General features: G+C 33.5%; 4 protein-coding genes across 4 annotated transcripts; 2 read left to right on the forward strand and 2 right to left on the reverse strand.

Annotated features, from left to right (window-relative positions):
• Positions 1-5,650: 5,650 nt before the first annotated feature.
• LOC145590941 (SKP1-like protein 1A) lies at positions 5,651-6,376 on the forward strand. The gene is made up of 2 exons (XM_081647324.1): positions 5,651-5,965; positions 6,203-6,376. Exons 1-2 carry the CDS (start codon positions 5,651-5,653, stop codon positions 6,374-6,376), a joined length of 489 nt encoding a protein of 162 aa, XP_081503450.1.
• Positions 6,377-9,528: 3,152 nt separating this feature from the next.
• LOC145590942 (SKP1-like protein 1A) lies at positions 9,529-11,912 on the forward strand. The gene is made up of 2 exons (XM_081647325.1): positions 9,529-9,807; positions 11,621-11,912. The coding sequence occupies exons 1-2, from the start codon at positions 9,529-9,531 to the stop codon at positions 11,792-11,794; spliced, it is 453 nt and encodes a 150-aa protein (XP_081503451.1). The 3' UTR covers positions 11,795-11,912.
• Positions 11,913-12,842: 930 nt separating this feature from the next.
• LOC145592221 (CO(2)-response secreted protease-like) lies at positions 12,843-16,241 on the reverse strand. Its single transcript, XM_081648679.1, has 9 exons — positions 16,072-16,241; positions 15,731-15,996; positions 15,530-15,641; positions 14,897-15,401; positions 14,587-14,687; positions 14,227-14,472; positions 14,006-14,120; positions 13,711-13,927; positions 12,843-13,414 (listed from the first exon to the last, which is right to left on the reverse strand). The coding sequence occupies exons 1-9, from the start codon at positions 16,239-16,241 to the stop codon at positions 12,843-12,845; spliced, it is 2,304 nt and encodes a 767-aa protein (XP_081504805.1).
• Positions 16,242-17,833: 1,592 nt separating this feature from the next.
• Positions 17,834-21,688, reverse strand: LOC145590943 (CO(2)-response secreted protease-like). Its single transcript, XM_081647326.1, has 9 exons — positions 21,516-21,688; positions 20,853-21,118; positions 20,606-20,717; positions 19,959-20,472; positions 19,767-19,867; positions 19,435-19,680; positions 19,237-19,351; positions 18,930-19,146; positions 17,834-18,653 (listed from the first exon to the last, which is right to left on the reverse strand). The coding sequence occupies exons 1-9, from the start codon at positions 21,686-21,688 to the stop codon at positions 18,088-18,090; spliced, it is 2,310 nt and encodes a 769-aa protein (XP_081503452.1). The 3' UTR covers positions 17,834-18,087.
• Positions 21,689-27,726: the final 6,038 nt, after the last annotated feature.

Below are 27,726 nucleotides of genomic sequence, written 5' to 3' on the forward strand. Positions count from 1 at the left end.
TAGCAGTCGCATTGGCGAAACGGAGACTCCATTCACCATTGCATAGAGCCATATCAAGTCTTGCGCTAGTTTGAGTTTCATTGTGTTGCCTCGAGCCCAAGTATGATTCAATCCACTAAATTCAAGTTCCAGTAAGTCCATGTCCTCTACCCACTCACTAAACCTCGTTGCTCTTCTAGAAGTCTCGGGACAGCAAGAGCTTCGTTCATGAGAAAAACGGGTGTCATTAAAATTTCCTGCTAGCATCCAAGGTTTGTTATGAGTTGTTGCAAAGTCCTTTAACTCACGCCATAAATCACCACTCTTAGCAGGGTCGAGGGCTAGCATATATAGCAGTAAAATACCACAGTTCTTCCCCTACCCTTCGAATATTCATAGTAATATACTGATGATGTTGGTAGATTGGTTCAACGGTGACCACATTGGGTTTCCAATAGATCCATATTCCACCACTAAAACCTTGTGCATCTACCCTTGTATGACTCGTATAACCAATAATATTTGAGATACGTTCCGCCTGTTGACCCCCCATGTGAGTTTCAACAAGAGTTAATACATTAGGCCAATGGTTTCTAACTACATCTCGTAAAGTACTAATAAAAGCACGCTGCCCGCCCCTTGAACATTCCATACCATACATGAAATAGACAGGGAAGTTGGAGCTAAATTCGGTATAGTGTCTTCCATTAAAGTAGGAATCGAGGGTAAGGTACTTACATAAGCATTAGAAATAAATCGCATTAATTGATTTACCTCATTGGGTATCCTCAATGTGATCACCAATTCCATCGGTTCCGGGATCGGTTCCATCCATGACTCCATCCTCACTTCCATGATATTCGTCAGGGGTCGACTATGCCCAAGTATGGTATCTCCATCGACTGTCCCACCCAAAGGATTTTCTCCATTGGGATCATTAGTTGGACAACATCCGATGGTGGGGGAAACATGTGTGAGCTCCTTCGTGAAACATCTTGAGACACTACTTCAATTGCCTCTTGAATAACCTCGTTTGTCTTTTGTAATATGGCTTCCAAACTAGCAGTGGTAGAATTTTCTTTTCCAGTCTTATTTTTGGTAAAAAAAAATTGTACAGCCTCTTTTGATGTATTTAAATTTGTGATAAGGGTAAGTGGCCTATAACTCTAAGCGGCTGTTTTAGTAGCTTTTGAAGAATCTTTTTTCCTAAGATTTGATTTACCTCCAAACCGAAGTTCCTGGCTAAATTTTCCACTATTGAAGGGATTAGATTTAGGTAATTTTCCAAAACCACTTTGAGAAACATCTCCTAAGTTTACTGTGGGAATATTTATCTCCTCACTAATTAAGGGAGATATACTCAAATCTTTCCTTGTATCTCCTGTTCCCAAATTAATAATATTTGAGGAATTATCTTTTGCTAGAGGATCTTCCAAAGGGATATTTTCGGCTAAATCAGCTTCACCTTGATGTGCAAGTATATCAAAACTTGACTTAATTCCTTCAATACCCCCTAAGGATATGGCTTGATGTTTTGGCAAGTGTTGACCAGCCCCCTTAGCAGAAGCTTGAACCTGGTTCGGACCTCCCTTTTCCAGTCTCGGGTTTCTTTTTCGACCCGGTTTTTTGACCAACATCCAATCTCCATAGTTATCAATTTCTTTCGGTTTAGTAAGAGGTTCCTTCTGATTATCAACAATGTTATCCAATTGATTATTAACATTATCAATGACCATATTATCATTAGCACCTTTTGTTGCACATTGATTTTCTACATGCCCTAACCTCCCACACTTATAGCATAGCATTTTAATTCCTTCATATTGTATCCTCTAACTTTAACCTTTCAACCAACACTAGGTGAAAAAATGAAATTGGCACCGCCCTAAGGCCACCGGTTCTTAAGAACCGGTGGGGAAAAACGAGGGAAGGGAATTGCCACCGGTTCAAAGAGAACCGGTGGGTAAAATTTTAAACCCACCGGTTCAAAACCGGTGGCTTTATTATTTAAAATAAAAAACCGCCCCATAAATACCCAAATAAACCCTAACTCTCCTCAGCCGCTCTACTTCTCTTTCTCTCTCCTCCTTCTCTTTCTCTTTCTCTCTCCTAATCTCTCTTCTCTGTTCGTCTCCTTCTTTCTCCTGTTCTTCTCCTTCGATCTCATCTCCTTCTCCTGTTCTTCTCCTTCTTTCTCCTGTTCTTCTCCTTCGATCTCATCTCCTTCTCCTGTTCTTCTCCTTCTTTCTCCTATTCTTCTCCTTCGATCTCATCTCCTTCGCTCTCTCTCTCTTTCTCTTTCGTTCTACCCCGATTCTCGTCCCCTTCTCTTTCATTTCCACCACCACGAACACCACCGAAGGCCACCACCGAAGACCACCACCAAGGCCAACACCCAAGACCACCATGAAGACCACCAAGAACACTACCGAAGACATCAACATACAACAGCGACTTTAATCGAGGTGGGTTTAATTTTTCTGGGTTTGATTTTTGATTTAATTAATCGATTTTTCTGGGTACATGCATGTGTTTTTTGGGGTTTTTTTTTTTTTTTTTTTTTTTTTTTTTTTGTATTTTGAGTTTTCTGGTTTTTTTTGGGTTTAATTAATCGAGTTTTGGGTTTAATTGGATTTTAATTGGATTTTTCTAGGTTTAATTAATAGATTTTTGGATTTTAATTCGATTTTTTTGGGTTTCATTAATCGATTTAAATCGATTTTCGGATTTTATTTCGATATTTCTTGGTTAATTTTCGGTTAAAATAATCGTTTTTTTGGGTTCATGCATGCGTTTTTGGGGTGTTTTTTTTACAGTTTTCTGATTTTTGGGTTTTTTTTTTTTTTTTTTTTGGGATTTCTGGGTTCGCCAGTTTTATTAATTTTTTTTGTTTTCATTGATGCAGGTATATTTCTAGAAGCAAGAATATAAATTGAACAATAAGATGTTGTATGGGGTTTTTTCATTTTGATGTTGTAATTTTTTTTTTATTTATATTGTAATTTTTTTTTTGATTATACCGTTGTAATTGTTCGATTATATTGATTTGTATTGTAATTTTTTTTTTTGATTAAATGTTGTAGGTAATCGATTATAATGAATGAAATGGTTCGATTAATATTTTGATGTTGACATTTTTTTTTTTAGTTAATTGCTTTCGATTATATTTAAATTGAAAAAGACAAAAAAAAAATTATATACATGTTATTGTCACCGGTTAACCGATGTCATTTATGTTAAATATTAAAAAAAAAAATTATGGTTAGCATCTTTGCCACCGGTTAACCGGTGGCAATTCTTGTTTTTGCCACCGGTTTTGAACCGATGGCTTTTTAGTGGAGTATTGCCACCCCCCAATTAGGCACCGGTTCAAAACCGGTGGGTTATGGGGGGTTTGAACCGGTGCCTAATTCGTTTTTTCTACTAGTGCAAAATTTTGCTAATAATGGTTTAGATAAATCAATTTCCACACTTAATCTTGTGAATTGACCCCGTTCTGCATATGCCGTAGATTTATCGACTCGCACTACTTTCCCTATTTTTGCCCCAATTTTCCTCAAGAACTCCTTATCAAAGTATTTAACAGATAAATTGGGAATTCTCACCCATGCAGTTAAAACATAAATGGATGCTTTTTCAGGTATAAAATTTGGAGTCCATTTCCTTATTGTGAGGTATTTATCATCAATAAGCCATGGACCTTGTGTGAGAACATAGTTGTAGTCATCCACATTATTGAATCTAGCAGTAAAATACTTGCATCCAATATCTGTAAGGATTAACTCACCTTTCAATTGCCATTTCCTCTTGAGTCGCTTCATTAATCCCATATAGCTCAGGCTGCCATCAAACACAGGGATAATCAGAGTATTCTTCCATGGTTTGCGCATAGCACGCTTCTCCTCCTTTGTGAGTAGAATGACTGGACATCTGTCACTATCCTCTACCCCTTCCGGCGCCTCATCATCATCAGAAACATCATCCACATCCTCCTTAACCTCTATATGATTATCTAGCACTGTAGTGGCTGCAAGTTGGGTATCTCTGAGCAGATCACTAAAGGATTTTGGCGTTGCACCATTGATATGAGGCGAAGGTCCCAAGGCTCCTGGTTTCCGGTTCCCATTTTGACCTTGAGGCCTTTGCACTAAACCTTCAGTTTCAATCTCCATAGCAGCGTTCTGGGGATTAATCTCAGCTTCTTCATCCCTATTGAAAATTATATGTGTGATTTTTCTTTTTGGCTTTTTATTTGATCAATTCAGTTGATCGATCATTTCAGTAGGTTTCAAGTGATGCTGGTTATCGCTCATATTAGAGAGAGTTTCTCTGTAATCAAAATTGTCACAAAGTATAGTATGTGCATTGAACACAAAAAAACAGAGTATAATTATTTTTTTTATTTACACACAGAGTATAAAATTTTGTTTACAAAAATACAATAGTTTCCAAAACAGAAGGATAAACACAAAAAAACCACAAAATTTTGTATGCGGCCTACTGTATCGTGCGGTAGGGGTTACCCAAATTTTTTGATCAGGGGTTTCTCGAGTTTTCGGGATTACTCAAGTTTCTCGGTCAGGGGTTATTTGAGTTGCCGGGGTTAATCGAGTTTCTCGGTCAGGGGTTACCCAACTTGTCGGGGTTACTCGAGTAGCCAGGTGACTCGAGTTCTCGGTCGGGGGTTACTCGAGTTATTCGGTCAAGAGTTACTCGAGTTGCCAGGGTTACTCAAGTTACCAGGCAAGGGGTTACTTGAGTTAATAACTCCTGACCAAGTAACCCCTCAAGTAACCCATGACCAAATAACTCCTCGAGTAATCCATGACCGAACCTCTCGAGTAACCCCTGATCGAGTAACCCCTCAAGTAGCGCCTGACTGAGGAACCCCTCAAGCAACCCCTGACCGAACCCTTAAATAATCCCTGACCGAGTAATCCATGACCGAACTTCTTAAGTACCCCTAAGTAAACCCTGGCCGAGTAACTCGAGTAACCCTAAACCGAGTAACTTGAGTAACCCTTGATCGAGTAATTAACTCGAGTAACCCCTCGAGTAACCCTTGACCGAGTGAACCCCTCGAGTAACCCCTGTTCGAACCCCTCAAGTAATCCATGACCGAGTAACTCGAGTAATCCCAAACCGAGTAACTCAGGTAACCCTTGATCGAGTAATTAACTCGAGTAACCCTTAACCGAGTGAACCCCTCGAGTAACCCCTGTTCAAACCCCTCAAGTACATGACCGAGTAACTCGAGTAACCCCTAAAAAAAAAAAAACTCAAGCAACCCCTAACAAAAAAACTCGAGTAACCCCTGACGCATGGTGTGCCCCGTTACACCAAAAAGTTGCTATTACAAAATTAAATTAGTTTCCAAAACAAAGCGATAAATAAAATAAAAAAAAAAAAAAAAGTCGGTTTGGGTGATTTATTTCACTCATCTCATTGGCAAACATTAAAAATAAAAAAAAAAAAAATCGTGTTAAAAAAAGGAAAGTATACTTCAACTAGAATTTAGTCAAAAAAAAAAAAAAAAATCTGTAAATACCAACGAAGTCTTACCAAAGTCTCATCATCAATTCATATTCTTTCATACTCCCAACAAAAATTGTCTCTCTCTCTAAAATTTCTTAGCTTTTCCTCAACCTTAAAACACTCAACCTAATCAGCAATGGCAGCATCAACCTCTTCTTCATCTTCATCCAAGAAGATAATCCTAAGGAGTTCCGATAAAGAGACGTTCAACGTCGATGAAAAGGCAGCAATGCTTTCTCAAACCATCAAGAACATGATCGAGGACCTCGACGACAGCACCGATCCCATCCCGCTGCATAATGTCACCTCTAAAATTCTCGCTAAGATTATCGAGTATTGTAACAAACACGCTAATGATGATAACTCCGAATCACCTAATAATGATGAACTCAAGCAGTGGGATAAGGACTTCCTCAATGTCGACCAAGACACCCTCTTTGATCTTATTCTTGTAAGTATCTTTCTTTTAATTTGATCTATTTTCTTTATTTTTGTTGATTTGTGATTGACTTTAATTTTTTTATTTATTTATTTTATTTCATTTTGTTGATTTAAGATATTATTAGGGCTAATTTTACGATAAATCGATCTTTTTAGGGCTTAAGTTGATGTTATTTTAATTATTTATGATTTAGGGTTCGGATGTGTATATATGATTAATTATTTTATGTGTGACGATGGTACGCAGGCTGCAAATTACATGGATATCAAGGGTCTGCTGGATTTAACTTGTCAATGTGTGGCTGACATGATAAAGGGAAAGACACCCGAGGAGATGAGGAAAACCTTCAACATCAAGAATGATTTCACACCCGAAGAAGAGGAAGAAGTTCGCAGGGAGAATCAATGGGCTTTCGAGTAAAACTCAAGTAGCAATGGAAGCAATTAAGAACAACTCCCTCTTAATGTTTTAGTACTCACTATGTTTGTTGTCTCATTGAAGAACTCATCACAGCGTTTAGGATTGATTACTGCTTCATCGAATTATTTTTAAGATTCACTATTTTCAATTGTTGTGTTCTCTTCATCAAGAAACAAATAAAGTTTTAGGTGTAATAGTTATAAATAAAGGTTCAATCAACTATATTGCGATAAGGTTGAATCACATCTAGTAGGTTCCGCTCATGTTTAATCGATTATAGGTATATAAGTTACATTATACAATTATATGTTCCAAAATCAATTATATAATTTATATTCAAATAAAGTTATATTACACAAATTAATATTGAAAAATCATTTAAAAATTTCATTCAAGTTAATACCTATAATAGCTTAGTGGAAGGGATTATCGAATGTGCTAGCTAGTTTGCGATTAACAACAATTAACAATAACGAAAACGGAAAAACAAACCATAAACGAGATAAGGAGAATTTACCGTAGGAAACCCGAGAACCGAGAGAAAAACCCACCAATCCACTATGGAGTAACAATTTGATGAAGATTAATGTAGATTACAAGCTTCAATCACCATTAAAGCTCCCACCCCAAACTCACCCTCTCAAACACTCAAACCCTAAGTGTTTGAGTTTACTTGAGGCTTTCTCTCTCTACATCTTTGCCCTTCATCCTATTACTCCCTTACAACGACAATACAAGAATATATATAGTCCAAATACAAATTAAAGCAAATAATCCAAGGGCTAAGAATTTAAGTTACTAACAAAGGAGAAATCAAGACCGAAAAACCGAGGCTCAAACGCAAGAAAACAGAGCCCTAAGAAACCCAGTGGAGCGGACGCTCCAAAGGACAGGAGCGGGCGCTCCAAAGGACAAGAGCAGGCCCTCCAATAGACCAGAGCGGACGCTCCAACAAACTGGAAGAATAGCCAAAATGAGCCTCGACAGAGCGGCGCTCTCCTAGAGAGGAGCGGCTGCTCCGACTTCCCCTGCTAAACAGGTTTTTATAAAACAGCCATATCTTCCTGGTTTCGTGGCCAAATTAAGCTTATGATCAGTCATTGGAAAGCTCTTGAGACGAGCTATCACCTCTAACTTGAATCATCTCAATATCACTTCTAGATCTTGAGATATGGTCATTTGAAGTCACCCCTTTGTCATCCACCATTGCTTAATACCAAGCAATAGCCCATAGCTTAAACTCCTAAGCTATGCACCCCCTTAGCCTCCTTGAACCGTTCTCCACACTTCTCAAACCTAACACTTAGGTTCCATTTAAGTCTAATATATATTCCAAAATCGATTTTATTTCATGTCTCTAACAACTTCAATACTTAAATACTTTTATCTTAGAAATTAAATTAAAATAATATGTTTGCTAAGGAGCTGAGTATAAAACTAAAGTAAATGAATCAATTAAATGAGTTGTCCTCAATTTTCTTTTATTTATTTTGTACTTTTGGCTTCATTTTCCAACACTTTCTGTTTCATAATTACACCGTACCAACTACTTTTCCTCTCTCTATCTCTCTCTAACCCTCCATGCACATTTGTACTTTCCAATCATGGGTTTGAATGAATTTCTAAATTCCTTAATTCTCGTGAAAAATGGAAAATAGACAGGAAGGGAGTAATAATTCTAATAAACATAAATCTCATATATATAGTTTCATTAATAACTGTAATTTTACACTTGCAAAAAACTAGAAACTTTCACCAATCCTAAGTGGTTGGTACAATGGAAAATACTCCCTCCGTCCCTTTTTTACATTTCTATTTGTAAAATTACACGAAAATTAAGAAACTTGGAATAAAACAAAGAACAATGGGAATTACAAGACATTAATTGATGTCTTTGAATAAAACAAAGATAGAATAATATTTAATGTTGCACATGTCATCAATCCTTTGGAAAGAAAAAGGACCAATAACATTTTTTGGTGGAAAAAAAAAGGATTAATCATATTCATCTAAATTCATGCACATGGATTCTAAAAATAAGAGTGATAATTTGAAAATAAGAGTGAGAAAATAGAGAAAGGATTAATTGCAAAACAGAAAAATAGGGATAATTTGAAATATTTAATAAAATTTACTTACTAAAAAAGGAAAGTAGAAATGTAATTTTGAAATTCCCAAAAAGAAAAACAGGATTGTAAAAAAGGGACGAAAGGAGTATTTTTTTTAAATCAACGAACGCATATAAAAATTAATTTACGTTTTTAACATTAATTACGAAAACCACTCATTTAAAGTCTTAATTGATTCACGAGATTTTTCACTTGTGTTATGATGATTAAGATAAGACCAACAAAAAGTGAGTTGTCATAAAATTTTATGGGTGTTAATAGTTAGTACTCCCTCCGTCCCTAAATTACATTCTTGTTTGTAAAATTACACGGGAATTAAGGAGGAAAGAATAAGACAAATAACAATAATGAAATATTTCAATGGGAAATACAAAACATTAAATGATGTCTTTGGGTAAAACAAAGATAGATTAATGATTAATGACGCCATGTCATCAGTCCTTTGCAAAAAAAAAAAGGACCAATAACATGCTTCTAATTAAAAATTAAGAACCAATCCTATTCATTAGGTTAATTATGGGAAGTACAAACTTGAGAAAAACGATGGAGAGAGAAAATAAGAGTGAGATTAGGATAGTAAGAGTGAGAAAGCATTAAATATACAACAGAAAAAGAGAGTTGATTTGGAATATTTGGAAAAAAAAAAAAAAAAAAAAAAAAAACAACTTACTAAAAATGAAAAGGAGGAATGTAATTTTGGAATACCCTAAATAGAAACCAGGAATGTAATTTAGGGACGGAGGGAGTAAATGGTTATCCCAATTTGATACTCCGTATCCAATAAGTTGAAATACGTTTAGCCATTTATAATTAATTACAGTAGTAGAAATCAAATTATTACACGATTTACCACACTCTTTTAAAACCGTGGAAGTACATGGTTGCTTGTGCAGCAATTCTTCCAAAATTTCTATAAATATTGCTCTAGTCTTTCCTAGTCTTATCATCATATTCTCTCGTACTCCAGTACTCATTTCTTCTCCAAGTTTCTCTACTTTCCAAACACCTCCTTCTTCAACTGCAATGGCTCCCTCCAGGAAGATAATCCTCCAGAGTTCTGATAAAAAGCTTTTCGAGATCGCCGAAAACGCAGCAATGCTATCTGAAACCGTCAAGAACATGATCGAAGCCTTCGGCGAAAGCAACGATCCAATTCCGCTGAAAAATGTGAGCTCAACAATTCTGTTGAAGATCATCGACTACTGCAACAAACATGTTGAGGAAGAGAATAATGATGTACTCAAGCAATGGGATGCAGACTTCCTCAAACTTGACCAGGACATTCTCTTTGATCTCATTCTTGTGAGTATTAATTTTCTTTCATCTATTTTCTTCATTTTGGTTCATTTGTTAAACACGTCATTATTTCAATTTCTTTCGTTTGATTTTGTTTAGGGCTAATTTCATGATTGATTATTTTATTGTTTAGGGGTTAGGGTTTAGGTGTGTTTTGATTGTTTATGAGTTAGGGTTCTGAAGTATGATTGTTTAGTCTAGTATATTATGATTAATTATTCTAATTGTTTTAGAGTTATATTAGTGTTAACTTGGATTTAATTATTTTGTGACTAGAGTTCTGAATATGTTAATAATTCCTTGTTTCGTGGTAATTTTTTTTTTTTATTATTTATTTTTGGGCTTAAATTAGTATTCAAGTTAAAAGAAATATTCGGCTAAATTTTATGATTAAATCTGAAATTTAAGTAAGATTAGTTGTTTTACATGATAACAAAAGCAGATTGAGTGCATTATTAGAGGTTATCTTGTTAGCGATCTTTATAATCAAATATCAAGGTTGTTTCAAAAAAAAAAATAATAATAATAATAATAAAATAAAATAAAAAATCAAGGTGTTCAGAATATAGAGATTATTTTATCGTAGAATATGTGGAAATATGATTTTATGATGTATTGAATTTTAATTTTGATGTTACTGTCAGTGGCGGATCTAGCCTTGGTCCTGCTGGGTCACGTGACCTAGCAGAAATTTTTTTTTTTTTTTTTTTTTTTTTTTTTTTAAATGGCACCTATTAGAAAATAAGATATAAACATTATTTTTGGTTATAACTTAGCAATACAATCTTGTAGCTTAGTGGTTGGAGGGATTGGGACAAAGCCCAATTAGCAAGGCCCTAGCCACACAAGTCTTGAGTTCGAGCCTTAAGACTTGTAATTTTTGTATTCTTTTTGTTTTTTTGTTTTTTTTTTTTTGTTTTTTTTTGGAATTCCTTTTATCTTTTTGTTTTTTTTTTTTTTCCTTCCTATGTTATGGTTATGTGATTTATTGATTTTCATGTGATTATTTCAATTTTTTCCTTCTTTTTTCATTTAATTCATTGTAGTAGCATTAGCTAGAAATAGAATATTTTTTTTTTTGGTTTTCCTTTTGAAATGATAATGAACTTATGATATTTGATTAACATGTGATTAATTTGATTATCCTTCAATGCTGTTATGTTTTGTGTTGTTGAGACATTACATTAAGTGGTTTTCCTAATTTGTGTTGTATATATTATGTTTGTATAATTAAATTGGGTATTGTGACTTAATTGGCTATAATATTCTAAAAACCACTTGGGTATAGAATAGATAAGTTGCAAAAAGATTGAATTAATCTATTTTTGACAATATTGGATTTTGTAATTAAATTGAAATTGTGACTTAATTTTCATAAAAAACATATGATATAACAAGTTTCTTTAGTCCCAAGCATCCTCCTCCAAAAACTCATCGTCTATCACAAAATTCATCCACCTCCGGTATGCGGTCGATGAGTGATGATCGATATAGGTGACAGTGACCCAGCACCTTAAAAATCCTGGATCCGCCACTGGTTACTGTATAATATTAGATTAATTTTTATGATGATCGACATATAATATTGAGTCCAACTTTTGTGCTTAGAGATGTATGAGTTGTTTGTGAATAATGTAATGTGTTAGTTAACTATACATATACGTGATCGATTGATATACATTTTCATGATCGATTTATAGATTAATTTTGTGTGGTGAACGCAGACTGCTAATTGTATACATTTAGGGACTGTATTCCTGATTTATATACATTTTTATGATCGATTTATAAATTAATAATGTGTATGTGGTGAATGCAGGCTGCTAATTACATGGAGATCAAGAGTTTGCTGGATTTAACTAGTCACCGTGTTGCTGATATGATCAAGGAAATGACACCTGAGGAGATAAGGAAGGAATTCAACATCAAGAGTGATTACACACCCGAAGAAGAGGAAAAACTTCGCGAGGAGAACAAGTGGGCTTTCGAGTAATCTGAATTTGCAATGAATGAAACTGTTAAAACAACTTCATTTACCAGTCCCAAACTGTGTTTCTGAGTAGCTTAATTACCTGCTGCATTTGTTTGCTTATTGCTGTAGTGTTGTAGTGCTGTAGCACAAACTATGTTTACTGCTTTATCAGTTTATCGTATTTAGCTTCAAGCATTTGAAGTTTATATAATTTTGTGTGCAATGTATTCTATTTCTAATTGATAACCATGCTTAGTAAAGATAGCTCTGTTCAATAGCTCGAATATGTATAACCTGCAAATTGAAATTGTTGCGGATATGATAAAAGGAAAGACAATAGACGTGATAAGTAGTACATCTATTTAGATGCCTGAGGATGTAGCAGAAATTAAGAAGGTATATATTGTGGGCCTTCAAGTAGTGAAATGAAGTAGTTTTCATGGCTAATTTCTTTCTTGAGGATTGTATGCCCTGTTTATTTCTTCAAGTAGTGAAATGAAGTAGTTTTCATGGCTAATTTCTTCAAGTAACTATGTTAGGTATGCATAAATGTTAACATATAAGGGGTCCGTGTTGATGGAAGGGCAAGGTAGTTGAGTTGGTAGCTGATTTGGGATTTGTTTCCTGAAGTGCATTAGGGGAGGAGCTTTAGGAGGTGGATAGTTTACGTGGATTACGAGTAGGCTGGTTGTTATGCTTGTTAAAGCACTTGAAAGTGAGGACTATAAGCCTGTATTCTGCATGTCATTCAGAAAAAAGTCTGAGCTATTTGGCTTTTAACATACGTACCTTTGTGGCTTTGGGCTCTGGACTTGTATTCTAATTCGATAGTCATTGTAGGCTGAGACTGAGAGTATAGATCGTATATTTTATATTACCTTCTTCTAGTAGGGATTTGGGAACTTGTGTATTTTCACTACTGGAAATAAAAGGAGAAAGGGTGCTATGTCAATTTTTCTTGTTTTATACAAGTTTAATATACTGCAAATTTTCATATAAGATATTTATTTCATCATTACAATAGAAATATTACGCCAACTGTGAGAGACTAATACTGACATAGCCTAAATTAAGCTCCACTTCGGCTTACAACAAATGGACTTCTCACTATGAATTTGTTGCTTCTCCATGTGATTGCCCCAAACAAATCTCCCTTAACAGAAGAATCAGAAGTGGAAAACGTAACCATGTATTCCAACTTCTTGGTAGCTGTTGTAAATTTTAGTTCAGTAGGACTCACATCTACCTCAAGTCCTGTAGGTGTTTCAACTGTTACATTATAGACTGGATCATCATCAGTATCAACATTAGTGACAGTCCTATTCACTGTAATAGGACCTATTGTGTCAATCATGGATATAGCTATCGATGGGTAGTTGATGTTTGATATCATGTCAGTGTTTGAAGATACGGGACAAGAAAATCCACTTGGAAGGTCACCTGCAATAAGCTTTATGGTTGACATATTGTATCCATAATAACACAAAAAATTCAGGTATTCAGCTGCCTCGATGTCATAAATTAATCCTGGATGTAATCCCCCAGTCGGGTTCACCTCCCCTGCTCCAAGATTGTATGGTGTGGCTACCTCATCAAAAGATTGTGTGGTAATTGGCCTTTTTATATTATCGGTTTGGGTTGCTGCCAATGAAGTAATCACTTTGTAAGTATATAGTTTCCACTTTATTCCCTAGACAAAATAATGTCTGATGAACTAACAAGAAATAAGAAATGAACAGCTTGTTTACATGGTCAAAATAAAATAGTCTGATTATGCACATAATACTGCTTACAAATTCATAATTCAGATGAACTTTTCCGTCTGCTCTGAACTTCAATTTAGGCCGTGGTTTGTGAATTAACTTTTATATATTCACTGCCTATATTTTAAAGTTGAAATAATCTTCGTTCAATTGTTTCATGCTTAGTTCACTTACCAGTGGTCATGATAGCAGATCTTATAGCAGCGGGAGTCCAAGCAGGATTCTGAGATTTGATGTTCGCTGCAATGCTTGTAACATGCGGACATGCCATAGAGGTTCCAGAAATCACGTTGAATAGAGAAGGTTCTCTTCCCTCAGGTGTGGTTTCATCTAATGTGTCATTACCTTTCCACGCTGCAAGGATATTTACTCCTGGTGCTGCAATATCAGGCTGCCAAAAGAAAAGGTGAATACATCTTACTAATCTGTTAGCATGTTTTTTAAGCAGAAACAGAAAAAGGGATCTTACCTTGAGAATGTTTAATGTGGTTGATGAAGGACCTCTGGATGAGAAAAAGGCGACTGTTGGTGCTGGCTTAAATCTTTGGACTGTTTTTGTCGGTAAGATTGTTGCAACCGGATTTCTTGAACAAAAATGTAATCAAATTAGCATGTAATGTAATAAACAGTACTGAACATGATCACTCTAGCATATTTGAGTTAGGGTAGAGAGTTAAATAGTTATCTTACTTAGTTGCATTTATGTATGCAAGAATTTGGTTGCTATCCTTTGAAGTGATCACAGTCATTGGGAAGTCACCCGTTTTAATTGCAAATAATCGCATTAGATCACTGACAATTATCAACCCTACTGCACCACTTTCGTTAACTTTCTTTTGCTTCCAATACATACCATACTCACTGTTGTCTGCTTGCTGACAAAGGACAATTTTTCCTCTGATCTTCTCTGCATCAATTGAGTCTGGGTAGCAATTCCTAGGAAAAAAAAAAAAAAAAAAAATCTATCAGTACAAATACGATGAATAGCGACTATTAAATAAGAAATATAGAACAATACTGTTGGAAGGTACAACAACAACAGAAATTCACCTTGCTTCATATTCACTTGCAGACTTATTCTTGGCTGATCCTCCAGATATTAATGGGTATACTGGAGACTTTATAAGCTTTGAGAAGTTAATGGATCCACCCTGAAAAATCAAAGTAGACCGAAATCTGTATAACTTTGATTTACCTTATGGTGCAAATTTTTTGTGCAATCTTATGACGATGAAATAATGAATTGACATCCATCAAAAATATGAAATCAAACACTTGGTTTCAGAAAATCACATACTAGGACAGGTGCATTATATATATCTTGGATTTATGTAGTTTAAGTCACTAGATAATGTGTTACCTTAATTCTTGTGTTGTTGCCTAAGATGACATCAGACTCAAAGTCCCGGTCAATGGTAGTAGCAGCAACAGTAAAGATCCAAGGAGCAACATTTACAACAGATTGAGGAGAAGGGCCGCCATTCCCTGCAGAGCAGACCACAGTGATCCCTTTTTGTACTGCATGGAATGCACCAATAGCTATAGCATCAGTGGCGAAATCATTTTCAAATGAAGATCCAGTTCCAAGGGATAAGGACAGCAGATCAACACCATCTGCTATAGCATCATCAAATGCAGCCAAGATAGCAGATCCAAGGCAGCCCTCCTCATTGGAGAACACACGATACATAGCTATGCGTGATGCAGGGGATCCTCCCCTTGCTGTCCCATTAGCTAATCCATAATATGAAGCATTGGCTACAGGAGCACCTGCTGCAGTTGATGCTACATGTGTACCATAGCCAAAATCATCTCTAGGTGAGTCCATTATCGATTTGCTGTAGTGTCTTGCTCCGATTAGTTTTCTGCATAAGTAATAAATATAATGATTATGAAAAGATTAAAGAGAAATACATGGAAAATGTGTCATTTCATAAAACAAGCTAAGGAAAAAGAGACAAATCAGGTATATTTATTTTAGTACTAAACATACTTGTTACAATTTGATGAACTGAAGTTTTGTCCCTCCATACATTTCCCTCTCCATCTCCGCGGTATTGGGCCCATGCCTTTGTCACTAAAGCTCTCGGATTCTGGCCAGATACCTATAGAGTGATGTAATTGGATTATGTACTCTATCATGTAAAGTTTGACAAATTATGCATAGTCTTGAACTCTTTTATTGAAAATTTACCTGTATCTAAAATACCAATAATAGTATCTGATCCTTTAGTGGGTGACACTGCAGCATTAGAGTGTGATGATTGGGAGGCAATCCTTGGGGAAGTTCCGTACTGTAAGAAATCCCATGAACGCGTTGTATGAAGTTGTAGCAGGGGATCTGGAAACACTGATACTACCCCAGGTTGTTTGGACAGTTGAAGTGCTTCTGACTCTGACAATCGTGCAGCAAATCCTGAAAACCCGTGCTTATAGCTATGAATTAATGAACTCTTGTTCCTGCAACACAAAAAGAACAATTTAACAGTAAAAATTAATCACATAAATGAATAAAATTAACAGTAGATTACACACCTGCTTATCAATGAGCTAAGAAGTGTATCATAGCTATTCTTGTTAGCTCCCATGTACACGATATAAACATTGTCATTAGATAATACTGAGTTAGCCTCACTACTGGTTCCGTAATGTGACAAAATGAAGAGCACAAAGTAGTAAAACAGGATGGAAAAAGTTGTTTTCATGGTTGCATTGATTATGTGTTTTAGTAGATAATATTTGCACTCCGTTCATGCAGGTAATGCAGCCTATATATAGAGTTCAGTGGCAGTGAAGTAATGCATGAATTATAACATGTGTAACAAGGGAAGACGCATAAACAGTATAATACAACCTGGCTCTCAGTATGAACCTAGATTGTGACATTATACTTACCTTCATGCCATATATAAATGGTGAACATGGGTTGTGGTAGTGAGAAGAAATTCATTAAGGTAAAATTTGAAGATATAGTAAATCGTATTGTATATTTCTGCTATATAACTTATATACAAGGAGTAATGTATGAGAAATTTGTTCTCAGAGTATAAACCTAGATTGTGACATTATACTTTCCTTCATGCTATATATACATGGTGAAAACATGGGTAATGGGTAGGTTGGTGGACTGGTGGGAGGATAAGGTAAAATTTTATTATATAGTAATTTTTATTGTATATTTCTGCTATAGTAATTTATAGAAGTATTTTTGTATAAGAAATTTGTAAGTATGCGTACATAAATGAAAGTAACAGACAAAAGCAACATGCTAAGTCGATGGAGACCTTGTTTGAAATTAGTATGTGTGTTTTTATATCAAGGTAGAGTCATACCGATAGTTTCAGGACTGTAACAGAAGATGCTCACATAAGTTGGAAAATACATTTTAGAAATATTTTGATGATAACATGATACTAGGATGATTATGAGCTGAACCAAGCTAACCCAGCTCGGCTTGGCTTGTACCAATTCAAATTCAAATGTTTCAATTCTTAGCTTAGCTCGTAACTCAACATATGAAGCTTACAATGATAATTTGATTTTTAACTTGTTATTCAAAAATCACTAAGTCATTTTTGTAGCTTATATGGTCAGTCCTGCTCACGAGCTTGGGTTCCAATGTTGACAAGAAAAAACTTGCTAGGTATCATAGATTTTAATGTTACTACATGAAACATGTTAATAGAATTCAAAATATTACTTGTATGCCTGTATTATATTATAAAAGCTGCTCTTATTATTAATCAATTAAACAGGTGAAGGGTGTTCTGAAATTTTGTTTATCAGTGTTTCAGATATTATAATTGCGCAACACACAACATGACAAATTATTAGTAACTTTGATTTCATTATTTAAGGGAAATAATATTATGCTGGCCACTCGAATGAGTGATTTTAAACTTCTATTATTCTTACACATGACTACATGAGTAACTCCGAATTATTGTTATTTGTCCTGTATTCTCACGCAGTTTAATCTGTATAATTTCAAGTTTTTCATAGAGTAGTATGGGATTGCTACATGTAAGAGCACTCCATTTTGATTTGAGCCTCATTAATAATATAGCCCTCAATTTGGCAATAAAAGAGTTACTCCCGCTGTTCCTAAATTATAGGCCACTTTGAAAGTATTGTAGTCTAATTTAAATTATAGGCCACATTTAAAGTATTATAGTCTAATTTGATTTGTTGAACTTTGACCGATGGCTTTGATCAATAATTTTGGTTAAGTTTTATTTTATTGTGTACCATCCACACTACAGAAGTATTAATTTGCTGTGAATCTTGTAATTTTCGAAGTATTAGTTGGTCTTATTACTGACATTATATATCGACGAAGAAACTTTACAAGGCTTTATTATGTTGATACAGAAAGTAGCTGTTCATTTAGAATGTTTCAAATTCTTGATGTCCTAATCACTTTGATACAATTTCTCTCTGGTTTCCAGGGTAAAGCTTCTTGTCTTGTTATGTAGATGGATAACGTAACACTAAGGTTATCAGGCATGATATTCTATCATACCATGAGATATCTATGTACTAAAACCGATATCAAACTCCACTTCGGTTTACAACAAATGGACTTCTCACTTTATACTTCTTGTTTGTCCATGTGATTGCTCCAAACAGATCTCCTTTAGCAGAAGAAGAGGGAGAGAATGTGACCTCATAGTTCAACTTTTTGGCATCTGCTGTAAATTTTAGTTCATTTGGACTTACATTTACCTCCAGCCCTGCCGGTTTATCTATAGTTACAGTATAGGTTGTGGCTTCATCAGTACCAACATTAGTGACAGTCCTCTTAACTGTAACAGGTTCTGTCGTAGAGTTTATGGATATAGCTATTGATGGATAGTTCATGTTTGATATCATGTCCTTGCTTGAATTTTTAGGACAAGCAAATCCACTAGGAAGTTCAGTTGCAATAAGCTTTATAGCGGAGATATCATATCCATAATAACACAGAAACTGCAAGTAGTCTGCTGGGTCGGTGTCATAAACCAGTCCTGGTTGTATTCCTCCAGTCGGGCTTACCTCCCCTGCCCCATAATCATATGGTGTGGCGTTTTCTCCTGTTTGTGTGGTTATTGGCTCTTTTAAATTGTTGATTTGAATTGCTGTCAATAAGGTAAATCCTTCAGTAAGTATACTCAAAATATTTTTAATCGCTTCTTCTCATTTTAAGTTCCGTCTCCACAAGCTGTGCTTAGTTGCAATAAAAATCAGATTTCAGAATGAGCTTTGCAGATTAGTCCGCATTTAGTTTGAAAATGGAAAAAAATAAGTTATTTTTTATCAAGTATTAGCAATTAGGATATATGCAAGACTATTTATGGTAACGAACTTCAGATCATTTGCAGCAAGTATAAAGTTTTGATGCTTTGATCACTTACCAGTTGTGATTATAGCAGACCTTACAGCAGCAGGACTCCAGGAAGGATTCTGGGATTTAATGTTGGCAGCAATGCCTGCAACATGAGGGCAAGCCATAGAAGTTCCAGATAGCAGGTTGAATCGAGGAGGCTCTCTGCCTTCAGGCGTGGTTTCTTTTGATTTGTCATTAGCTAACCATGCTGCTAGGATATTTACTCCTGGTGCTGCAATATCAGGCTGCATAATGTTTGGGATAAAATTTTAGTTAGTTACAAGTAAAACAAAACATGTTTGTTCTTCAACCAAACAAAAGATGGCCGGTCTTACCTTGAGAAGGTTTTTAAGGCCTGCTGCAGGACCTCTTGCTGAGAAATAGGCAACTGTTGGTGCTGGCTTAAATGCTGGGATGGTTTTTGTAGCTAAGATTGTTGCAACCGAATTTCTTCAACAAAGTTTTTATACAATTAGCTCATATAATACAACGTATGAAAGAAAGAAATATACTTGTACATCTTAGTATCTTACTCAGTCGAGTTGATGTATGCAAGGATCTCTGCACTATCCGTTGAGGTAATGACAGTCATTGGGAAGGTTCCTGAATTACTGGCAACCAACCGCGTTTTATCATTAACTATTATAATTCCTACACCGCCACTCTTCTTGACTGCTGTTAGTTTCATTCTGGGGCTATATATATTGGTGTCTGCATGCTGACAAAGCACTATTTTTCCTTTTATCATCTCTGCATCAATTGAGTTTGGGTAGCAATTCCTGGGAATAATACATAAATATTAGTATGCTGAATGACACCAATACACATACTTCCGAAAAAGGAAAAATAAAAAAGAAAATTCTACCTTGCATCAACTTCAGTTGCAGACTTAGTCTTCGCCGTACTGCCAGATATCAGTGGGTATTTTGGAGACTCTTCAAGCTCAGAGAAGTTAATAGATTCACCCTGAAATTTGAACAAGGAAGGAGTCATTTTTGCACAGTTTATGTGTTATAAGAGGAAAAGATTATACTACAAACTAAGCTAATGATAATACCTTGATCACTTTGTTGTTGCCTAAGACAATATCAGACTCAAGGTCACGATCTATAGTAGTAGCAGCAACAGTTATGATCCAAGGAGCCACGTTGACAACGGATTGAGGAGAAGGGCCGTCATTCCCTGCAGAGCAGAGCACGGTGATCCCCTTTTGGACTGCATGGAATGCACCTATAGCGATAGGATCAGTGGAGAAATCAGGTGCAAATGAAGATGATGCTCCAAGTGATAAGGACAGCATGTCAACACCATCTGCTATTGCATCATCAAAAGCAGCCAAGATAGCAGATCCAGGGCATCCATCAGGGAAGCACACGCGATACATAGCTATGTGGGATGTTGGAGATCCACCCTTTGCTGCACCATTAGCCAAGCCATAGTATGAAGCGTTTGCTACTGAGACACCTGCTGCTGTTGATGATACATGTGTGCCGTGGCCTAATTCATCTCTAGGCGACTGCATTTGTGATTCACTGTCTTCATCTTTATAGTATCTTGCTCCTATCAATTTTCTACATATATGATACACCTTGTGATTACTAAAGATTACAAATACATGCTGTAATAATGTTCTTGAAAAAACTTTAGCATATCTGACTTATATAATATGCTGGGAAATATATGTATTTATAGTTCCAAACATACTTGTTACAATCTGAAGTAGTGAAGTTTTGTCCCACCATACACTTCCCTTTCCATCTTGATGGAATTGGATCCATGCCTTCGTCGCTAAAGCTCTCAGATTCTGGCGAGATACCTTTGCTTATTTTTATAAAAAATGATCAGAGGGAATGTAAGAAAATGAAAATCACTAGCAAATTTCAATACAGAATGCAGTATATAATACAACTACCTTAGCTTAGTACTTAGGATGAAAATAAAAGACATTTACCTGTATCTAAAATCCCAATAATTGTATCTGATCCTTTGGAGACTGACACTGGAACTGCATTAAAGCGTGGTTGGGAGTCAATTAATACAGAAGTTTCGTACTCTAAGAAATCCCATGAACGCGTTGTATGAAGTTGAAGCATAGGATCAGGAAACACTGAAACAACTCCAGGTTGTTTCCTCAGTTGACCTGCCTCTGAGTCTGATAACCGTGCAGCAAATCCTGAAAACCCATTCTTGTAGCTGTGTACTAATGCTTTCTTATTCCTACAACAAGAATTTCACATAATTAAATCCATCAAAGTACAGCAAAATTGATCTCGTGAATAACTATGGCTATGTACAGTATGACAGTATGTAAATGATCTAATGCGGTTAATAATACTCCCTTTGTCTCATAATAATCACAACACTGTCACTGACATACGTGCCAATGCACAACTTTGACCCTTAATATTTGATATTATATATTATTAAAAAGTATAAAGGTTTAATATAATGAAAATATATATAAAGACCAATTAAAAACTATTTTACATGGCAACATATGTTTTTTTTATATATATAAATTGGTAAAAAAAAAATATAGTCAAAATAAGAATATGAGTAGTGTAAAAGTCAAACTATTATGATTATTACAAAAAAGATGGAGTAGAGAGCATACTTTCTTAACAAAGAGCTAAGAAGCATATCATGGCTATTCTTGTTAGCCCCCATGTACACAATATAAACGTTGCCATTCTGAGGCGTAGTAGTAGCATCACTTTCTTTGTAATGTAAGGAGAAGAAGAACACAAAGTAGAAAATCAAGAAGGAAAGAGATATATTCATGATCATTTTCTTACAACAACGAAACGTTACGTTTAATTTCTTGAGGAAATATGTTTGCACTAATCTCATGCACCTAATGCATCATATATATAGTGTAGATCGAGTTGCACTGATGCAGTAAAAGAATTCATGATGATCTGATCATGCCATATACAAAAAGTGCGCATGCGTAAACAGCACCAATACAAGATGACCCTTAGTAATAACATAAAGTGCACCATTATATACTTATCTTGGAGCAGTATATACATGGTGACTGGTGAGTAATGTTAGTGGTGGTGGGAGGAAATGGTTGAATGTGCTAATGAAGATAAGGTTATTCATTAAGATAGGATTCAAGTAAATTGAGTAATTAGATATACACTAAATCTTTACTTATATTGCTGCAATAGTATTTTATGCAAAGCATATTATATAAAATATACAAGTAAATTTTTGTGCACAAATCAATGCAAGGTGATGAACAAAGGCACCAATGTGCTATAAATTTGTGGATGGGAACTTTCTTATGTAGTTGGTGTAAGTGGTACTTCAGTGGGAAGAAGAGATACTATGTATGATTTGAAGGGCCTACTAGCATAAATTCAAATTGGTTCAGATATTCTTCTTGTCATGCTGGCTCTTCATACCGTGTCAGATATCAAATCAAACAAAATTTTATCAATGTGCCTCAGCTCCTGTCTCATCTAGATCTCTCCACTCTATTTAAGTAGGTTGAGATAATGGATATAGTTCTTATTTTATTTTGTTAACGTAATTATTTAATTTATTTTTTAATATCCAAAACTAGAATAGTACATGTATCATTGTATTTGGAAGAACGAAACACATTTTATTCTACCAAAGCAAAGAAGCAAATTAGTTGGACGCAAAGAAGAAGAAATCAAATCAACTCAAAATATTATTTTTAAAAAAAAGTTGACTTGAAATATCCATAGTATGTAGAGTGTAGAGAGTGATATAAATGAGATATGAGGTTTTAATGGATTAAGAATATACATTGGTAAATCTAGCCAGAAACTATTACTAAATTATTTTGAATTTATCAGGGAGAAAAATCAAGAATTAAGTATTTTGGACAGAATACTCCTATACGTAGTTTCACTAACAATGTAATTTTTACGTTATACATGTTTGTCTAACATATCTAAAAAAATTTGGTACAACAATTCAATATACTCCTTTTTATTATTATTATTATTATTATTATTATTATTATTATTATTATTATTATTATTATTATTATTTATAATGGGCACACTTGTCAAGATAAGATTTTGATCGTTACTATACTTATTAAAAATGGAGGGAGTATCAGTTTTTCATAAATTTTACATGTTGGTAATTAGATATATTAACTATTATATAAAATCGGTAAACATGAAATAAAAAGTGTTGTAACTTTAAAAAAAAAATGAATAAAATAAAATAAACGTATTACACTCCCTATCTAAGTGTGACTCAGTTGGTATATTACTTTAAACTCATGCACTTCTTATGAGAGAAATAGAACGAGAAGTGGAGAATGACAATATTCTCAATATAAAAAAAACATGTAAATTACAGGAGCAAACCCATTATCTATGTAACTCCCATTATCATCTATTAGAGAATATGTGAAGAACAGTCCATTAAATAAGTTATATTTTTGTCAAAAATGTACAATTTGCGTCGTGCTGCAAATTTATGGGCAAAACACAGAGGACTGGATTTGCAAGTTTTTGTGCTAATTATACTCCCTATGGTCATCCAATATACACCTTCTTTAGCAACTTGGATTTGGTGCTCCACTTTCATCCAATGGCAAGGACTTCGTGGGAATCGACCCAATTCAAGTACGCCCTCTATGTATCAATGATGACTTAGCCTAGTGATTAAAACTGATGTGAGTGATGTCCTATGTATGATAGGTCTCAGGTTCAAATCATCCACCCTCATTTGTAACTTATTGGCCCTTATGACTCATTCACATTAATTTAATTTTTTTAAATAAAAAAAAAAATTATCTAATCAAGTAAAATGAAACAAAAATAGTATCATATTTTACTCATTATACAATTATGGAGTTATGGACTATATGGCCCCATAGGCCATTATTTGAAAAATGGTTTTATAAAGCTCAAAGCTTGGAAATGAAATAGTTGCAAATCAGCCCAATAGGTTAATTAGCCCAATAGCATTTAATGGTCTCCTTTGATTTTATTTGATTTTATTAGAGACAAGGTAAAAGACACACGTAATAATATAAGTAATCTATCAAACTTGATTCTCTGTGTTTTTTTTTACAATTTTATTTCCTTAATTCTAATTTTAAAAAATTAGTGGGTAATATTAGTGGGTTTCATATATATACATACATACATATATATATATATATATATATATATATATATATATATATATATATATATATATATATATATATATATATATATATATATATATATATATATTACTAAAAAAAATGTGTTGATGATGTCATGTAGGCCCAATAATAAAATTTGATTTCCTTTAAAAAATTAAAAAGAAAAGATGGCATTTTTTTTAAGCAAGATGGTAGGTTTTTTTTTTTTAAATAAAAAAGAAAAAGAAAGAGAGAGGGGATTTTGAAAAAGTGAAATTTATCACCCAAAACCCCTTCACTTTATATATAGGATAAGTATCAATATTCAATTATTAATAGCTAGACCGAGATTAGCTACTAATTTGTGTACCCCATATCATGCCATCTTTTTTTTAAAATATACATATATATAATTAATATGTATTTCTATAAACCATAATTAATATGAAAATTAACTTTATTGTTAGATTTCTAGGGAATCGATCCAATTCAAGTACGCCCTTTATCTATCAATGATGTCTTGGCCTAATGGTTAAGACTGATGTGAGTGATGTCCTATGTATGATTTCACATCACCCACCCATATTTATTGTAACTTATTGGTCCTTTTGACTCATTCACATTAAATAAAATAAAAAAAAAAAAAAAAACTTATTTAATCAAGTAAAATGAAACGAAAAAAGTATCATATAATCATTATACAATTATGTAGTAAAAGGCTAGATTGTAATATCTATAAGGCAATAAATGAATGAAAAAAAAAAAAAAAAAATGGCTAGCCCATAGGCTATTGTTTAGGAAATGGCTTTATAAAGCTAAAAGCTTTTTTTTTATAGGGAATGAAATAGTTGCAATCAGCCCAATAGGTGAATTAGCCCAATAACATTTGATGGACTCCTTTGATTCTATTTGATTTCATTAGAGACAGTTAAAAGACGCGCATATGTGTGCTTGTGAAATATAAGTAATCTAACAAGCTCAATTTTTAGAGTGAGCGATAATTTAAGTGGTTAGAGTTTTTTTACGGGTTTCAGGAGATTTTGGGATCGATTCTCACCCCAAAAAACAAACTAGATTCTCTATTTATTTTTTTTACAATATTATCTCCTTATTTCTAATTAAAAAGATATTAGTGGGTAACATTAGTGGGTTTAACAATTATTGATAAAATATAATTAAAAAAAATGTTATTCAAAAAATATGTTGGTGATATCATGTAGTCTAAATAATAAAATTTATTTTCCTTTTAAAAAAATTAAAAAGAAAAGATGGCAGGTTTTTTATTTTTGTTTTTTTGAACCAAGATGGTAGTTTTTTTTTTAAAGGATGGTAGGATTTTTTTTTTTTAAAAAAAAAAGGAAAAAAAATGAGAGGGGTATTTTGAGAATGTGAAATTTATAATAATAATAATAATAATAATAATAATAATAATAATAATAAAGTATGTATTTTGGTCTGAACTTTTTTAGTCTGATCTCAATTAATTTGATTCGGTCTGAGTTGTTTAGATCTAATCTGAATAATTATGATATGAACACAAATCTGAAATAAGTTGAAGAGGATATGTCCTTATTCATGTTTTATTATTACTTTTACAAAGTTAAAGGGACTTAAGTTTCTCTATTTATAACCTTTCTATGTTGATACTTTCCACTTTTTCTCAATGTGGGACTTGAGTAAATTATGACTCAAGTTTTTCTTTTTATAAACTCTATATATTTATACTCCTTACTTTTTCTTCAATATGGAACTTGAGCAAATCCCTTTATTCAACAAAACTACTTTATGCTAGCTTAGGCCTTGTTTAGTTCAACTTATTTTTACTTATTTCAGAAAAAATAAGTTCGATCATATCAGAAAAAATAAGTCATATTAGATTAGAAAAAATTAGTGCAGCTCAAATCATCATTTTATGTGCAATTTTTTATCGCAAATATCATTAATTTCATAATGAAATACATTATGAAAATTACATATTAATAAAATACACAATATTACAAATCTAACAAGATCCCACTTGATATATTTTTTCCTTACATATTTTCATACACTTTAGGTCAAAGTTCGGTCAAATCAGACAAAAAGATCAAATCAGATCTGACCAGATCAAATCAGATCTGACCAGATCAAATAAGATCAGATCAGACTAGACCAGATTAGATAAGTTTAAATAAGTAAAAATAAGGTGAACTAAAAAGGCCCTTATTCTCACCAATTTCCTATTTTTTTCTTTTCATCCCATTACATTGTTTCATTTGTTCAATCTTAATCGATATTGCATACTTTGTACTAGAGTCATTCATCATCATTTAATTAATTCTCCTTTAAACTTAAAATGGGGTAAATTATGGACATAGATACTAACTACTCTCAAAGTGATACTAGATAATTATTTTTTACTCTGAAAGTGATACTAAATAATTAGTTTTTTTAGCTATGATTTTTGAATTATCATATTTAATTAAAAAATTATGTTTTGCTAACAAGTTTACCTATCGAGTCAAGTTAAACCTAGCTCAATTAAATCGAGTTGAGCTAACTTGAGCTGAATTTTGACCAAGTCTATTCTGAGTTACTCATAATCTGTTAGTAGAGGATTTGGATGGGAGCGAAGATCAAGAAAGGAGAGAGAAATAATATTATATTAGAGATTTTTTTATCAAAAAGGAAGTGTAACACTTGAAATAACGATGGGAGTATTCTTTTTCTTTGCTCTTTTCTACATTGAGTTATAACAAATCAGTAAAAATATTGAAAATAATTGACTATACTACAAGGTCCCTACTAATAGAGAGTAAAAGATTGAAGATCTACTTACTAAAGCTTGAAATTTTATTTTTGTGTGGTTTTTATTATAATAACATGTGTACTAATTGGAATTGTCACAATTAATAGCTTATTATTCAATTGTTATAATTTAAACTTATTGATAGTTGTAATGCAAGTATATAATTTGTCAAAATTTTACACAGGCATAAGTGCGTGTCTAGTCAAAATAGAGTACGTAAATAAAAACAAATGGAGTATTATAGATGATAGATTATAATAATAATAATCTTATATATATATATATATATATATATATATATATATATATATATATATATATATATATATTAAGGGGAGTTTTTCCCATGTTTTTAGAGTGTCACGTAGGATTTAATTTTTTCAACGCGCCATGTAGGATAATAAACTTTAGTGGTAGCCATTAAATACGAGATTATTAATTTCTTTTAGAATTAAATAATTTAAATGACACGTAAGCAAAATTGGCGAATGAGATTTCCCATTTTAAATTAATTTAATATAAAATATTATCTTTTGATATCATGAATTTTATCTAAATATATAACAAATTTTAGCACATATATATATATATATATATATATATATATATATATATATATATATATATATATATATATATATATATATATATATATATATATTATTTTAAAAAGGAAAAATTTAAACAAATCGTGCATCGCACGGGCTTCATCTAGTTAATATAAAAGTAATCTTCTGATAATGATGACTACAATAACAACAATATTAACTTCCTAAAAAACCAACGATATTAACCTGATACTCGACCCAACTTGATTATCGATCAGTTGACTCAAAACCTGAAATGTCCCGAGCCCAACCTGATTATTAATTGACCCGAATTTAACCCGATCCATTTATCAGGTTTAGTCAG

The sequence above is a fragment of the Chenopodium album genome, chromosome 18, assembly GCF_948465745.1.
Source record: "Chenopodium album chromosome 18, dcCheAlbu1.1, whole genome shotgun sequence".
Lineage (NCBI taxonomy): Eukaryota > Viridiplantae > Streptophyta > Magnoliopsida > Caryophyllales > Amaranthaceae > Chenopodium > Chenopodium album.